The 15,945-nt window shown below is 47.8% G+C and overlaps 2 protein-coding genes across 3 annotated transcripts; both read right to left on the bottom strand.

Annotated features, from left to right (window-relative positions):
- Positions 1-7,808: 7,808 nt before the first annotated feature.
- Positions 7,809-8,905, bottom strand: LOC123108270 (uncharacterized). Its single transcript, XM_044530092.1, has 2 exons — positions 8,298-8,905; positions 7,809-8,200 (listed from the first exon to the last, which is right to left on the bottom strand). The coding sequence occupies exons 1-2, from the start codon at positions 8,736-8,738 to the stop codon at positions 8,111-8,113; spliced, it is 531 nt and encodes a 176-aa protein (XP_044386027.1). The 5' UTR covers positions 8,739-8,905; the 3' UTR covers positions 7,809-8,110.
- A 959-nt stretch (positions 8,906-9,864) lies between these two features.
- Positions 9,865-15,735, bottom strand: LOC123105753 (DNA polymerase delta small subunit). Of its 2 annotated transcripts, none has more exons than XR_006450998.1 (15): positions 15,470-15,735; positions 15,245-15,374; positions 14,426-14,532; positions 14,207-14,330; positions 14,000-14,104; positions 13,777-13,892; positions 13,608-13,691; positions 13,465-13,533; positions 13,300-13,371; positions 13,095-13,186; positions 12,890-13,017; positions 12,614-12,715; positions 12,483-12,550; positions 11,320-12,277; positions 9,865-10,350 (listed from the first exon to the last, which is right to left on the bottom strand). XR_006450998.1 is itself a non-coding variant. In XM_044527890.1 (15 exons), the coding sequence occupies exons 1-14, from the start codon at positions 15,500-15,502 to the stop codon at positions 12,218-12,220; spliced, it is 1,290 nt and encodes a 429-aa protein (XP_044383825.1). In that variant the 5' UTR covers positions 15,503-15,735; the 3' UTR covers positions 9,865-10,350; positions 12,186-12,217. The 2 variants fall into 2 exon arrangements, 1 of the variants encoding a protein (XP_044383825.1); XM_044527890.1 differs by having other exon boundaries at positions 12,186-12,277.
- Positions 15,736-15,945: the final 210 nt, after the last annotated feature.

Raw genomic sequence — 15,945 nt, 5'->3', positions numbered from 1 at the left:
AACGGTGGCCGGCGTCATGGGGCCCCTGCAAAAGCACTGGCACTTCACCCATAACCTGCACACAAACATACAAATATAAATTACGAGGAAGACAAAATACAAATGCAAATCAAAATTAACTTAAAAATACAAAGAGATACGATTTACATTAATTATCTGAAGTTAACATCAGGAGTACAATAATACAAAGAGAATCAATTTAAATTTAATATAAGTACACATAGCGAGTAGAAATATAAATAGACATGGCGAGTACATATATATCAACATCATGCGTTGTTGTTGGCTCGATACGGGCAGTCTTTGCGTGAATGTCCAGGACACCTGCAAACGCGGCATCGCCTTGGTTCTCCCATCTGGCTATGGTCCATGTCATTGCGATGACGCCTAGACTGACGTCGTCCCTTTGCGGTTCTCATCAAGTCGGTGTTCGGAACCCATTTCGGCCCATCTGGCCACAACATTTTGTAGTTCATACCAATGCCCCAAGCCCAGAACTCACCGTTCCAAGTGTTGTACAGATTGTACATGTTGAAGTACGGCGATATGTATGGCTCGACGCTGATTTTTTGAACAGCAGCCGCCCGGAGCACATGACTGCAAGGGTAGCCCTCAAGCTTGGGCTTGTTACAAGTGCACTCACAGGAGGTTGAGCCAAGGGTGACAGCTTGCTTTTTTGATCCTCTGTGGTGACCCTTAACGTACTTGGCTCGCACATTGACCTCCCACTTATTCCTAAGTGCGTCCACTTTCCTGCAGCCATGACTTTGGGACTTCTTTGCTTTCTCGTCCAGATGTCTTTGCATCTTCTCGGACCATGGCTTGTTCAATTCAACTTGTGCTTTGGCGACGGTGACCCTGTCTGCAAAGTATGACAGGGTCCGGTTCCAAGTTTCTTCAATTAGGGCTGTGATAGGCAGTGCTCGCACCCCTTTAAGAACACCATTGTACACCTCTGACATGTTGCTGGTCATTATTCCATACCGAGCCCCGGTGTCGTGAGCCTGCGCCCACTTCTCCAAATGAGGGCAATTCTCGGTGATCCACTGGCTCAAATTTATGGCCGTCCTACGACCCCTCCGGTCTTCTCTCTGCGGCAAGGCCGCGCGGTCGATCTCACCATTGATACCTGCCCATATCGCATTCATTTTGGCTTCAGTTTTTTGCATGCACATCCTCTTGAATAACTTGAACCAATCCTTGTTTTTGAATTTGGAGTAAAAGTTTGCTGCCAAATGCCTCATGCACCACCTTCCCTCTAGATCGGGCCAGCCCCACTCTTCTTCCGACGCCTTAATTATTTCAAGAGCGCTTAATAATCCAGTGTTGCGATCAGAAATGATGCAAACACCTTTACGCTCTTTCACGACACCAATCTTCACGCAGCTCAGGAACCACAACCAGCTATCTTTGTTCTCGCTCTCGACCAATGCATATGCAATAGGAAGAAGCTGATTATTTGCATCCGCTGCAATCGCCACCAATAGTGTGCCCTTGTACTTTCCAGTGAGAAAGGTACCATCAACAGATAATACCGGGCGACAGTGCCTGAAGGCTTGTATAGTCTGGGCGAATGCCCAGAATAAGCGGTCCAGGATTAGCTCACCCGGGTTCATTGGGTTTGGACGTTCTCTCCGCCAAACTTGAGTCCCCCTATTAGCACTTGCTATTTGATGAAGCATTCTAGGGGCATAAGAATATGCCTCCTCATAGGTACCATACAAGTTCTTGAATATATTTTCCTTCGCACGCCTAGCCTTGCTGTAGCTAACAGGGAATCCAATTAGATCCTCTGCATCTTTTTGCAGAGCCCTAACACTAATGTTGAGACTTCCCTGCACAATTGTTTCCATCGTCTGTGCCACAAATTTTGCTGTCACATTGCAGTGATCTGAAAGAGTCCCAGTTTGCTCACAGGTATGCTCCACTATTTTTGTGATATGCCATGACTGACATACCCCAGGCTTCAGTCTAGCGAGAACTCTTCCGCGGCAACCTTTCGCGGTGTGGATGCATATGACCTTCAACTCTTTTTTATCAGACTGCTTCACTCTATGCTGGCGGTGGATGCCGATTGCATAGCTACCCATTGCCTGGTAAGCAGACTTCTTATCTGGGAAAACTTGCCCAACCTCCAGGCTTCCCGCTCCTAGGCCAGAAGCAGAGTGAAATTCGTTGGTGATGCTCATATCCTGTAAAAACCCAGGTTGCAGTGCCGCCGCGACCGCCCTCTGAGGAGGAACATCTTCTTCTCCGCTTGACTCCGAAGACGCAGAAGAATGATCATCATCATCTAGCGCCTCCGGCAATCCCTCCACGTGTTCGCTCATGTCAACGGCCGCCGACCAATATCCTGTGTCATACACAGGCTGGCCGCCCGTCGGTTCCGATGGGCCGATGCTAGGGGCTGATGTGATGGCCAACTCGACCTCACCACCCCTGCTACTGCATCCGGCAACATCAGTGACTGAAATGAACTCCACATACACCATCGGCTGACCATACATTGAGTTATTGGGATTGCTTGCAAACCTCATGTACGACCCCCACGACCGATCACCTGTGACAGGCCGCAAACCCCAACGGGCAACTGTCCCATCATTTCCTCCGTCAACGACGAAGGCCTCCATTGTCATTTTTTTCCTGCATCACTGGGTCAAACACCGCTCGGATGCACCTTCTAACAGCTGCGTAACCCACGTTGACCATGTCTCTCACCACTACTGTAGTCGACTCGCAGAAGGACACATCCATCCCGCATGGACCGTCGCGTAAGACGTTCCCATAGTACACTACTAAATTTTCCATAGTACCTAACCAACATACATGTTTACATTTCAAATAATTAGTAACTGAACATTTAGTAACGATGACAACATTTACATATCTTATGACTAAAATAATAACCGTATTTTTGTTATAAATATTCGGTTTGTTTTTAGAATCATTTGCTTAGACTTTAAGGGGTTGTTTGGTTAACGGGTATTTAAAGATCTATTTTTCTCAAACTTGTCTACGAGCGTAACAAACTAAAACTCTGTTTGCTTTTCTCTAACTACCCCAAAAATATCCTAAAATAGTTCTCGTAACATGCAAAAACTTAGCTTCTGGAAAAACGACTATTAGTAAAATATGGTTTTCTACATAATTTCCTTACAACAGGTTATGACAAAACTGAGGGTAAGTACTCGCTATCCAAACAACCACTAAACATAATATTACGATAATAACATTTAAATATCATATGAGTAAAATATCTAATTTCTTCCGGCATGATATAATGTTTTTCATATCATACGATAAAATTCATTTATTTACAAATAATAATATTTGCAGCGGCATGACAGTACATCAATATAAAAAATATTAACAAAATTACGGCGTCATTTTATACCTTAGCTCCAATATGGATGTGCTTGTGAATGCAATTAAGAGTCCAAATAGTTCAAATAAAACTCGTCTACGAGGGTCATTAACTAAAACTCTCTTTTTTCTCTAACGACTATTAGTAAAAACTATTTTTCTTACAACAGGTTATGACAAAACCCATGGTAATTACTCGCTATCCGAACAACCAGTAAACATAATAGTATGATAATAACATTTTAATATCATATGAGTAAAACATTTAGTTTCTTTCGGCTTTATATAATTTTTTTCACATCATACGATAACAATCATTTATCTACAAATAATAATATTTACAGCAACATGCACATTATTCACAATAGTACATCAATAAAAAAATATTAACAAAATTACAGTGTCATTTTTTTACCTTAGCTCCAATATGGATGTGCTTGCGAATGCAATTAAGCGTCAAAATAGTTCCAATAAATATCCATCGCCAGTACTATATGAACGGAGTCAACCTGTTATCACATTAACATCAATATTACACACGGATTTTTCTTCCTGCTAACAAAATGGAAACACAATTTCTTCAATCAGGTCTTCTCCTCCTTGTTTGTTACTAAGATGAATTATTTTACCTAATTACATACATCATTAAGTACATTAGCACCTAATCTTAACATATAAAATTTAGATTATTGCGACATAACTATAGACTTATTAATAAACATACGGCATAAAATAACATACCACATGAAATAACATACCGCATGCAATAAAAAATATTGTAAATGTTGTATCTGTCGTCTGAAATTATTTCTAACCTCTACGCACTAACATCGCATAGCTAATGACGAGCTAAAAGACTAACTAATTACCACCCTGCATGCACAAATAAATAAATGTATTGCAAAGCTCATACCTTGATCTTCAACTTCGTACTTCACTTTCGCAACGCAAATCCTACTCCTCAAGCTCTAAATGACTCCAAATGACTCCTTCAAGTGCTAAAATTATGCTTAAAACAACAGAGAATACACACTTAAGAATTAATCAAACAGAACAAAAACATCATGCATGTGAACGAAACCAACAAAAATGGATAGATCTTACCTTAATCTAACTTTTCTTCAACTTCATCATCTTCGAAATCAAACTCCAAATCGACCAAAATCACGAGTAAAAGTGGCTACCTAGTTTTCCTTTCTGTCTATGTATGCGCTCAGAGAGAGCTAAGAGGTAGAGGAGGCAACCAGAGATATGCGAGAGAGAGTGTATGCGCACGGAGTCGCGGATGTGCGTTTAAAAAGAAGAGGACCACTGTATTGTCGGCAGAACAAGCCAGAACTCACCTACCACGGCATCGGATTGCAGCATCGCGGTGTCTCATCATACGCAGCAACAACAACGCCTGAGTGCTGTCGCTTCGGCTGGAGAAATAGACGGAAGCAAGAATCACGCACAGCTTTAATCAGTGTCGTTTACGTAGCAATCAGTACTACAAAGTTTAGGCGGAAATCCGATCATCGAAACTTGTGGCAGGCAAAACAAGGAGCTGGGAAAAGCAGCGCCCATGAAAATCTGCGCCACCAGAATCAGCGCCGCACGGGAATCAGCGCTGTCTGCGCCGTTGTCGCGCGTGCAGCAGCAGTGTCGCCGTCTCCTGCAGTGGCGGCCTGGCCCACAGGCGGGGCCCGCGAGCATCACAACTGGTCGGCCCGCGCCCGACAGCGGCCACAGAGGCCGCCTCGCTAGGTGGCGGCGTGGCCCACCAGGCCTGGCCGTTCCTTAGACCTGGGGCGCTTAGACCTGGGGCGCCCTGCGGAAAGAGAAAACCGAGGCGCGGTGGTCGGCGTTGATGACGAACAACGCCGTCAAGCTCGACCTGCTCCGGACTAACGTCGCCGCAAAGAAGAGGAACACTGACTTGGCTTTTCTGATGGGCGGGGCGGACATGCTCCAGAGCGACGACGAGCAGCTCAAGGCGTGGTACCTGGCAGAGCGCGACCTCATCCTGAACCAGATGCCGTCGACAACGCCGCCAACTCCCACGCCGACGCCAACGCCGCCGCCAAGCCCGAGCGATGATGCCTCCACGACGCCCGACAGCATAGAAGTCGCGCCGACGCCGACTCCTCCGACGCCGGAGGCCGACACCGTCGTTTGATGCATTGCCTACTCGTCCTTCCTTTTTGCACGCCGAACTTTTTATTTGATCGTCGAACTGTGACGCCGATCGCCGGATTTGTGACGTTTTTTAGAATGGGAATGGACCAAATTTGAATTTACGACGCCTTACAGACGGCATCTAGGGGCGTGGTTGAGACATAGATCGCCCCCAGAGCCTAAAAATCATCGAGCGAGCGCCCGAAAGAGCATCGGCCTATACGCTGGAGGGTCGAACGAGTGGAGATGCTCTTAGGCCAGACTGCACATTAGGTATGTCGCTCGGGCTCGAGATGTCAATGCTGCTGAATACGACGTCTTTGTACACACATCATTACGCTGTCACGAGTGACAACCATCGGTCGGTCCATGAATTGGTCGCCAGGCAGACGAAAGCGGACGCGCGTCTGTTTGGATCGACGCGTTGGGTCGACTTTTCTGTCCATGTCCCAAACGAACGGCGACAGACGAAATAAGTCGCCCCATTGAAGTTGCTTCCAATGCTGCTGAATACGACGTCTTTGTACACACATTAGTATTACGCTGTCACGAGTGACAATGAAACGGGCCAGCTTCAGAGTTGCAATTCCACACGATCCTGGCCAGATAATCAAATCCTACCACCGGGACGTACTCGCGGGCTAGTAAACAAAGCCCCCAGTTGCAGTTGCATCAAGATTATTCTGCTTTGCTCGACTGGACCTTTTTCCCTCAGCAATCGCAAAGCGATCGGGTCCTTTCTCCGAAAGAGAATAGGGGAGACGGCGCGCGGAAAGGCTCGCTCCACCAACCACTGTATCCGTTCCGGGTGGCAAAGATGAGCTCTGCCCGGCACGGCATGAAAAGGCCACGGAAAAGGCGGTCGATTTCCGCATCCGTCCGTTCTCCACATGCCACGATGCCCGCGGCTCTTTACTCGTCGGCTCACCGTGGACAGGTAGGGGAACCTATTCTACTCTTCTACCTGAAGATTTGCGGCGATGCTTTGCAGCGTTCCAGCCTCTCTTCTCCTTTTCAGATTCAGACAGAGGAAAGGCAGCTCTGTTATCCTTACCTTGCTTCTTTCTGCAGGTGATTCAGACTACTGGGAGTGCAAAGGAGCGCCGTCCGCCCGAACCAGCCTGCCCACTGGTTGGTTGATGATGAGATTCAGTGCAGAGCACCGCACCCAGACACTTTGTTGTTAGGAAAAGGAGGAGCTCGCCGGTGCACGGAATAATAATGTCAGTGTTTGACTTGAGGTCACGTTTTCTTAGCGCGGGGGGTTTGCCTTGCTGTGCTGGGTGCGAGTATATGATGCCTACCAGCGTCAAAATTCATGGGACCGACTCATCACTTATCCTGCTTGCCTTTCGGAACTGGCCTTGTTTATTCAGGCCCTGGAACCTAACGATACGTGCTGCCATGTAAAGGAGTACTAGGGATAAGAAAGCAGGTTCGTTGTTGTACCAAAGTAGTAACAAGAAAGCAGGCTGGAAATTTCACGCGCTGAGACCGCATGGAAAGAGCTGGAGACCTATGTCTCTCTGGTCTGGTGCACAGTTTGGAGCGGCCAAGCAACCAAATCAAACAACACCGTGTGTGCTGCTTGCCTGCACGCATGCATATCCCCGCGTCCGCGTGTGTTCGCGGCTAGTATGATCTGAATGTGAGAGCTTGCTTCTTTCTGCTCTGCCTGTACACCTTCAGAGAGTTCGCAAGCTCATTTACGCCATTCTAGCGGCGCAAAAGGTGGGTATTCGTCGTCAGAGAGGATACGAACGAAGCATCATTCATGCGCAAGTTCTCTTGGACAGAAAACTTGGTAAAAGCCAGAGAGCACGTCACGTACTGCGATTGTGCAGCTAAAAACCATGTTTTCCTGGGGGAGCACGATGAGTAAGTAGACCAAAGACTACTTTTTTTCTTCTCTTTGAGGTGAAGAAGAAGCAAGTACTTTGAGTGGGAGGGGGATCCTCCAGGCCCATCCAGGACAGCCCAACACACAAAGCCCAAGGCCTTATCGGCATGAGGTTCACATTGGCAACAGCAGTTTCCCCAAAATTGTCTAAAAAAGCAATTTCCCCAAAAACAAATTTGTCAATAGCACTGCCACCCGGACCCCTCCACCTGTGGTACTTGAAACAAAAAAAAACCTGTGGTACTACTGTACTGGGTGCGGACCCTCTCTTTCTCTCGGTCTCCTCTAGCCGTCACTCCAATTATACAGAAAATACCCTTCAAAAAAAAATTATACAGAAAATTTGCACAAGCTGGAAGTAAACAGTAGTAGTGCAGTACAAGTGCAGTGGAAGATGAAAAATCCAATTGGCATATAGTATAGCAATGGTACAGAATTTGCAAACTTGAATTTACAATGTGGTGGCGATGAAGGAATGAGCATAAGCAAACACACTTGCAACGGCAAAGAAATACGCTGAACCGCCCGGAGAAACGTAGCTGGTTCGATTCGCCTCGTTAATCCTTCTCTGCCATTTTTATTCCGCTAAGTTCAGAAACGAATTCAGTTAGTAATTCGCAGAAACTGGAGTAGCTATCAACCCCGAGCAGACGGCCGCCGGGCGGGCAGTGGGCACGGTGATCTCATCTGCTAGACCATGTCGCTGATGAGCTGCACGTGGCTGCTCCGGTGCCGCTCCACGAACATCCTCGACGCGCCCGCCACCGTCTTCTTCCACGTCTGACCACGCGCGCACAACCAACCAATGATGCAGTGTTAGCCGAGGCGATCGAAATTGAGGTTCAGAAATGACGTGACAGAGAAACGGCCAGCTTACCCGCTCCAGCGCGGCGAGGAAGTGCGCGACGCCGGCCTCGTCGAGCCGCGCGCCCCGCTTCGCACGCGCGTGGCCGCCGTTGCCCTTGCGCGCGGCGGCGGAGGAGGAGGAGGCCGTGGTGGTGGTGGGCAGCAGCAGCCCGACCCTCCAGTCCGTGGACCCGCCGATGCTGCGCCGCCGCTTGGGCGCCGCCAGCTCCAGGTCCGCCCCGGACGCGCTGGAGTCTCTGGCGGAGAGCCCCGACGCGACGCGGCGGGACGAGCGCTTGCGGCGCAGCGCGAGGCTGCGGCGGGGCGGGGTTGACCGCTGGTTGGAGGAGTCGCCGTCGTCCGGGTCGGCGAACTTGCGGAGCAGCTCGTCCGAGGAGGCCTTGGCCACGTGCTGCACCGACACCGCCTCGCCGGCCTCGCTCTGTGATGGCCGCGCCGGCGTCGTCGCCATTGGATTGGGTTGGATTGGCCGGAGGGGGAGGAGGTGCGGTGAATGGCACAGTAGCCGTTGGGGAGCAGGAAGTCCACCGGGACAGGAATTCAGGATTGATTGGTGGATGGGAGTGGTGCGGGAGATCGGGAGGGGATGAGGAGGAAGAAGGGGGCGCGGGATTTAAGCGCGGGGAAGGCGAGGAGGAATATAGCCGTTGCGGAGCGCGGGTAGGTGGGATCCCACTTGGCCGCGACGCACGCTGGTGCGGTCGTGGTCGGCACCTGTGAGCAGAGTGCATCGCTGGACGGCCTCCTGGGGTGAGCGCTTTTCTTTCTGCCGATCGTGTGGTCGCTGTGCTGGGCTTTTTTTTTTTTGCGGGTGATGACCACCGTTTACTTGTCCCGTGACACCGGCGGGCGGAACGGAAGGGAATCTCCATCATCATCGCTCGTCGTCGCCCACGGGATTCAGGCCGTTAGGCTAGATCTGCTGACCGGCCGGCATAATAAATGACAGCAGCACTGACAGCACGGCGCCCGTGAGCCGTGGAGTGGAGTACGTAGTGGTACATACTTGCTCCGTCGTGCACTGCAGGCGAGTAACTCTGTTCCAAGTACATATCGTTGTGGGTGATAAACACGGCCGAGGAGGCATGCCAACACAATGATCGAGTGTGGCCTCTGATCTGGTACACAGACGTCACAGGTACCGGGTGTGTTTGGTTCGTGCCCAACTTTACCCCTACCAAAAAAAATATTCTGAGATTAGCCAAGATTTTTGTTGAGCTTTCGCTTGCCATGAAGAGGCCAACATCAGCTCCAAAAAATGAACTGGGGTCGTCAAAAGAGCATTGCCATAGGTATATCAAAAAGCAAGCGGTCGAGAATTCGTAGGATGGACTTTGGTGACAATCCAAACACCAACAGGCACGGAGATAGGGCCCATGACAGCCTGCATCTAGTCATGCCATTGCAGTAACTAAGTTCAGGGTAAAAAGAAAAACTAAATTCAGATCACGTTCGATTGCACCTCATCAATAAGAAAAAGGGAAAGTTTATGTGCTTGCAATAATCTGGCAGCAACAATAGGCACGCATGCACGCACGCAGCAGCAAAGAAGAAATGGAACGAACACAGGCACTGTCTTTCTCCAAAATAACAACACTTGCTGTCATGAGCCAAGATATGGCTAGAAATAACAGTGTGGTAATCCGTGACTTTTGGCTAGGAATATGTAATACAATTATTCAAGAATCTCGGATGGAAATGACAGCAGAGGATGCAATGATCCAGGGCTATCATCAAACAGCAGCCGGGGACAAGTGTATATACAACTGAAAAGGTGCAGAACTATCCTAACATTGATAAACACCTAAGATTTCGCAGCCCCGAAGACGAGACCGACGATCCAGGTGAAGATCGATCCGATGACCCACAAGAGCAGGAAGAACACAGCGATACCGGCCAAAATGGTCAGGACTGGCGGGCCATGTGGAGAAGAGTTGGCGTCGCCGGTGCTGCTCTGTTTTGAAACCTCGGTGCTAGGGGAATCTGTCTCTGATGCAAACAGAGCTTTCTTCCTTGCCGCATTCTCAAACCATCCAGAATTTCTTGACGAAGGGTAAGGATGCCTGCAGCGCAAATCAGTGAGAGTGATAAACAGATAGGTGACGACTCAAATATTTTCAAGTGGCATGAGGTTGCGCACAAAATGGACAACTGAAATTTCTAACATGTAGGTGATTCTTTTGCTGTTAGCAGTTATCCCAATTTTGCAAAGCCACAGATGACAGATTCGATCCACATAGGTGCATCAGATAAGCCAAATAACAAAACTTATCTATACTAGTATGTGGTGTATTAATTTTGAACTGAACTAAGTGTCAATCCTATCCGTTGGTCTTCTAAATATAACGATTGGGAGCAACCCCTCCGGTTTTGAGACGAACAGTAACGTGCTGCGCCCTCCACCGTGGTCTAGAAACATCGCGTCAACCTTCCTGTAAAAAGGGCCCATGCCTCCTGAGCCGTGCTGCAGCATGAACTGGGTATGTTGTTCAGCAGAAGCCGGTTCCAGTGCATGGGGATTGCACTTGTACTAATTCCTAAAACCAATCCTACTGTGTTTCCTTCCTCCAGGCATTCTATGATCTTTTCTCCTTTACCAAAATCAGTGTATAAATTTAAATACTACTGTAGTAGCATGTTAGGTATTCCTAAGACTGAGTTAACCCCGATGCATCATGAAGCACGGGATAAATCACTGTGATATGCTACGTATTTCCAAGACTGGCGCAGCTAATTGTTTGGCAAGAAGGGGGAGCCTATGTTGTCAATTCTTCCAGTTGGTTTCTGCAACACTACGAAAACCTACAGATCCCAGAAATCCACCCCCTTTCTTCCCCTGCGCCGGTATTGGCAAAATGGGGTGCCCGCACGGCCGCCGCAACTCCAAATACATCAATCAAGAAAGAAAGCGGCGGAGTAGAGCGTAACTACTGATGGTACCTCCCCTGCCTCCGGCCAATGCCCGTTGTTAGAAGGAACGCTAGGGTAAGGAAGGGGGTGAGGAGGGAGGGCATCATACGGCCGGCACGCACCTGGAGGAGCGACGGAGGGCGATGCGGGCGCCCCGGGGCGGGAGTAGAGAGGCCGCGCGCGAAGGCCGGCGGGCAGGGGGCCGGAGAGACGGCAGGGTCGCGGCGAGGTGGGGGGAGGAGAGTGCGGCGGCCATGGCGACAGAGGGGGGAGCAGGGCGAGGGCGCGCGGATTGGTTCAGTAGTCTAGTCGGCCCAGCTCCTGCTCTGGTTTTGGCACTTTGCTGCGTGCGATGACGAGCTGCGACCACAGGTTTTGGGGTTTCAGGATCAGGAGGGGCTCTCGAAGAGAAAAATACTCCCTCCATTCCTAAATACTTGTCTTTGCATTTCAACAAGTAACTACATACGGAGCAAAGTGAGTGAATCTACACTTTAAAATATGTCTACATACATCCGTATGTAGTAGTCATTTGAAATGTCTAGAAAGACAAATATTTAGGAACGGAGGGAGTAGTTTTGTTTCTCTTTCTTTTTTTGCGGGAACAAATAGTTCTATTTCTTGATGAGAATTCCGACCTAAGGAGTGCTCCTGTTTCTCAAGGTAGTACATGTATGGATAAAACAGGTGACCATTTGCACCAACGAGAATGTGAATATGCACTCCTGGCCATACCTGCCGGTGTGCTTCCAGACAGGCATACTACACAAGAAAACTGGGAATAGAAGCATGAGCTTCTTCTATTTGTTTCTTAGCTACAACCAAGCACAGGGCTACCAAACCTAGGTCATCACATCTAACAATGAGCTGCTAAGCTACAGATACAGGTAGCCCTTACATGAGCCTCTACGGGTAACACAATAGCTTGTTCCCTCGTGAAACCTTAAAATTCAAGATTTGGATCTGCATAGTAGCGCTACAACAGAACCTTCTTGTGTGCACTCCATGCATGGAGCAGAGTCAGGCGTCGAAGCTTGTTGAGAAGCTCAAGGTGCTGCATTCCAAGTTCCTCAAGTTGAGCTGCATTAACATACATACGGATATGCTTGTCAGCAAACTACAATCACACATTTTATATTAAAAAAACAGAACAGAGGAATGGAGCTTATGGTCTCATAGCTAGCCTTTTGTTCTACTTCATGCAGTTATTATTATTGTTTAAAAGTAACAGAGCAAACCATTAATAGATTGTAAACGTGGCAGATGCAGAGCTACCGGTACATACCATGACAGCGATTCCACTCTCACAAAATCTTGGAATGCTGATTAGCCTGACCTGCTGCTTTTCCGTTCCTGGATAACAAGGGTGTTAAGTTGGGTGCTGAAACAACATATGGATTTCACTTGAAGTAGTACCTTTCAACAATCGAGTCTCGTATCTGTCTTGATTCCCGACAAAGTAAACATGGGGGCAAGTTTCGATGAGGAAAGGGTCCTTGTCTGTGTATGGATAACATCCTGGACAAGACAGATAAGTATGTAAGGATCATCTAGCTTTAGATAACATAACTACCAATCATGAAAATCAACTAAAATAAATGAATGATAACGATTAACGGCGCTGGGTCATTTTACCCAACAATATCATCATTACCACCAAGGCACTGAAGTTTGAAATGCCTAGTGAGTTACCTAGGCTGTTCGGTGCAGTCGGAGCAAGATGGCGCCATTTCAATGTCCTTTCCATGAATTCCAGCCGATCTTTGGCATCCGAGTACCTGTAGAGGTCATCTATGTTCTGCCCAGATGTTCCAATAAACCTGCATACAGAATTTATTGCATAAAAATCTCCAAGTTGCTTTCATTTAAAGAAAGTTAAAGAAGCAGTGCCACTCACTTGACATTGTCAAGATCGAATTGATGTGGATTCGGACATGATGAAAATGTATTGTAGGTGGATGCTCCAGAGAAAAGGCATCTATGCAAAGGCTACAATAAATAAATTAAGAAATGAGTTAGTCATGCATGCACAAAAGAAACTACTCCCATTGATTGGTTCTGATACACAATTCAATAGCTATTCATCAGCATCAAGAACCCACCTGCTGAGGCAAAGCAAAATTCGCTGGATCATTACACCCTGGCATTATATCTACAGGTAATGATGCCACCAGCTGCAGAGGAAATGGGATTACATCAAGATCTACAACAGAGACCGGAGCAGTCACACTGGCAAAATTTGAAGGGAAAGGGTAAAACAGTTGAACCTGAGTCAGCATTATATCCAGTTCTTTGATTGGCTCAGCTATCCTTGGTTGATCTTTTGCAGCTACTGTCTGAAAGATATGATACATACTAGTAAGCAATTTCACAAAGTAGTCACAAAACATGTGAAATGAAATGCCGTTACCTGGCCATTCAAGAACTTTGGTGCAATATGTACTGAATTTCCAGCAACCACAACACGAACTATCTTTGATGCTATGGCTTGCTCCTAATTAATTTCAAGAAAGATCATCAGAATTAGTGTCTCACTCGAGTATAAAAACTCTTATACTTGATAATGACAAATGACATACATTCTCATCACCCAAATGCCCAGTGATATGGTCAATAAGAAGTTGGAACTGCAGAGGATTGAATGTGCTGCTCCCAACACTTAATCCCGACACAAAAACAACATACTTGTCCTCATCTGTAAAAGAAATGAATGTGATTCCACAGCAATTTTAACATGACTAGAAATTTGTAGCAACATGGAACAATATTCAGGAATGAGTCACAGGATCCGGAGAATATTACTTATGCTAGGCAACACAGTTTGAGGAGGAAGACCAGCCTCCATGACATCTTCAACAAGAAAGTTGCCAGCACTTGTTTCCTTCCCGTGAAGAGCTACTACAACTCCTGTAGATGATCAAGTGTTATTCCAAAGAAACATGACATGCTGGTTAAAAGTACAAAACAAATTGTACAGTGCCGAGTCTTTTAAGTGACAGTCAAACTTACCAGTCACATAGGCTGCTGGAGGTATGGCTCCTGCAAGTGCAACTCTTCCACTTTCATCTTCCAGAATAAGATTATCGTCAGAGTGCATGAAATTGTGTGGCTTAACAAGAGGGATTGCCGACCTCTGCAGCACAGAAAGTTCATGCAGAAGCACATCAGTTTTTTTCAGACAGGCATCATATATGAACACATGAAAGCACTATCATAATGTTACATTACCTCCTTTGAGTATTCATCGAGAATAGAAGGCTTCAGTTTCATGTGCTTGTATAAAGTCCCAACAAGCACACAATCTTTTCCCTCTTCGAGTCCGAGCACCGTAGTGACTGCAAGATAGGGAAAAGATGTGACTTTAATCATATCTTAATTCACAAAGCAGAGCACATGTGTGATCCACTAGCATGAAGAAAACGTAACTACAGAACACCAAAACTCCTGTTGAGGATTCAAATCGGTAAACCCCCAGAACCTGGATCCAAATTTCCAATCTTGCTAACAAGGAGGCGGCTTTATTAAGATTGTAAATATAGAGTTTAATTACGAAATGATGGTGTTCTTAGCGATATTAACTCCATTGAAAAGATCCTATGCCACAGACACAGAGCACAACAGCCAAGTGAAATGATTTCAATTCAACTTCAATTCCACACCAACCAAAGCATTTGATAGCTACCAGTTCCGGAACTTTATGAAAGCAGACGAACTAAATTTGACATGAGCCTGAACACACCCAGGAGACCGTAATCGGCCAATCAATGTCCGGAGCTGCTTAACCTAAACGGAGCTGAAAGGGCCTAAAATTCGACATTCACAAGTGACAACTGCACTTGCCAAATCCAACTGCACATGGATTAGAGAGCAACATTTCAGCAGAGAAACCCTAACTCAACAAGCCAGACATACTGTATCACAAATTCACAGCAGACACCGAAATCAGGCAATACTCTGGATACAATTTCTATCCATGACTACCTTCAGACAAGTCATGCTCAACTCTCCTAAGCATCGATGGGGAGGGAGGGGGGAGGGTTTCCGTACCGGGGAGGTGCGGCTTCCGGGAGGGGACGAGGGCGTGGAGGAGGGTGCGCATGTGGTGGAGGCGGGTGTAGTAGATGTGGCTGTACTGCTGGCCCTGGTACCTCTCCCCCTGGATCGTGTACCTCTCGTCCTGCACGCGCACGGCCGCCGCTCGCCAAATCAGTCAGGTCCACTGGCCCCGAACGGGGGCGAATCGAATCGGATGGGGGCGGCGGGGGTGCTTACCAGGTTGCTGTAGTCGGCCTGCTTCCTCTCCATGGCGACCGGCGGCGGCGGCGGCGGCGGCGCGGAGTTTTGGGGGAGGGGCGTGGGTGGTGGGGTTTGGACCGGTCTGTGGGGGTCTCTCTCTCGTCGTCCGCGCGTGTCTCCTTCCCGCCCGCGCCCAAATTTTATCCGCCGCGGGCGCGCTCCGTGGTTTCGTCGGCGATGGAAGCGGTGCGGCGTCACTGTGGCAGGGTGACACTGGCCTTGCTCAGGCCCGGGTAGTAGGAAGGACGGAAGATCTAGCACTTTTGTGGCCCAACCCGATGGACTCCCTCACGGTGCGCTCGGCCCACCTAGAATGATTTCGTGGGGCGAGTGACTGTCACGGAACTACTCTCCGATATATACTTTTCTCAACAACAACAAAAAGCTACTCTCCGATATACTGGATTTCAGCATAATTTATCTCCCTTGCAATTAAAAATCTCAGAGGAGAA

This window comes from Triticum aestivum, chromosome 5A (assembly GCF_018294505.1).
Source record: "Triticum aestivum cultivar Chinese Spring chromosome 5A, IWGSC CS RefSeq v2.1, whole genome shotgun sequence".
In the NCBI taxonomy this organism is placed as follows: domain Eukaryota; kingdom Viridiplantae; phylum Streptophyta; class Magnoliopsida; order Poales; family Poaceae; genus Triticum; species Triticum aestivum.
The sequence above is the reverse complement of the archived record's forward strand: the minus strand, read 5'-3'. Positions and strand labels throughout refer to the sequence as shown.

Bases quoted from the DNA above. Each gene is read 5' to 3' on its own strand.
- LOC123108270 (XM_044530092.1), bottom strand. From the start codon at position 8,738: ATGGCGACGACGCCGGCGCGGCCATCACAGAGCGAGGCCGGCGAGGCG. The intron at 8,201-8,297 runs GTAAGCTGGCCG...GCGCGTGGTCAG, and splicing joins TCCTCGCCGCGCTGGAGCGG to ACGTGGAAGAAGACGGTGGC.
- LOC123105753 (XM_044527890.1), bottom strand. From the start codon at position 15,502: ATGGAGAGGAAGCAGGCCGACTACAGCAACCTG. The intron at 13,534-13,607 runs GTAACGGCATTT...CATATCTTTCAG, and splicing joins CAAAGTTCTTGAATGGCCAG to ACAGTAGCTGCAAAAGATCA. The intron at 13,018-13,094 runs GTGAGTGGCACT...TTCTGTATGCAG, and splicing joins TTCGATCTTGACAATGTCAA to GTTTATTGGAACATCTGGGC.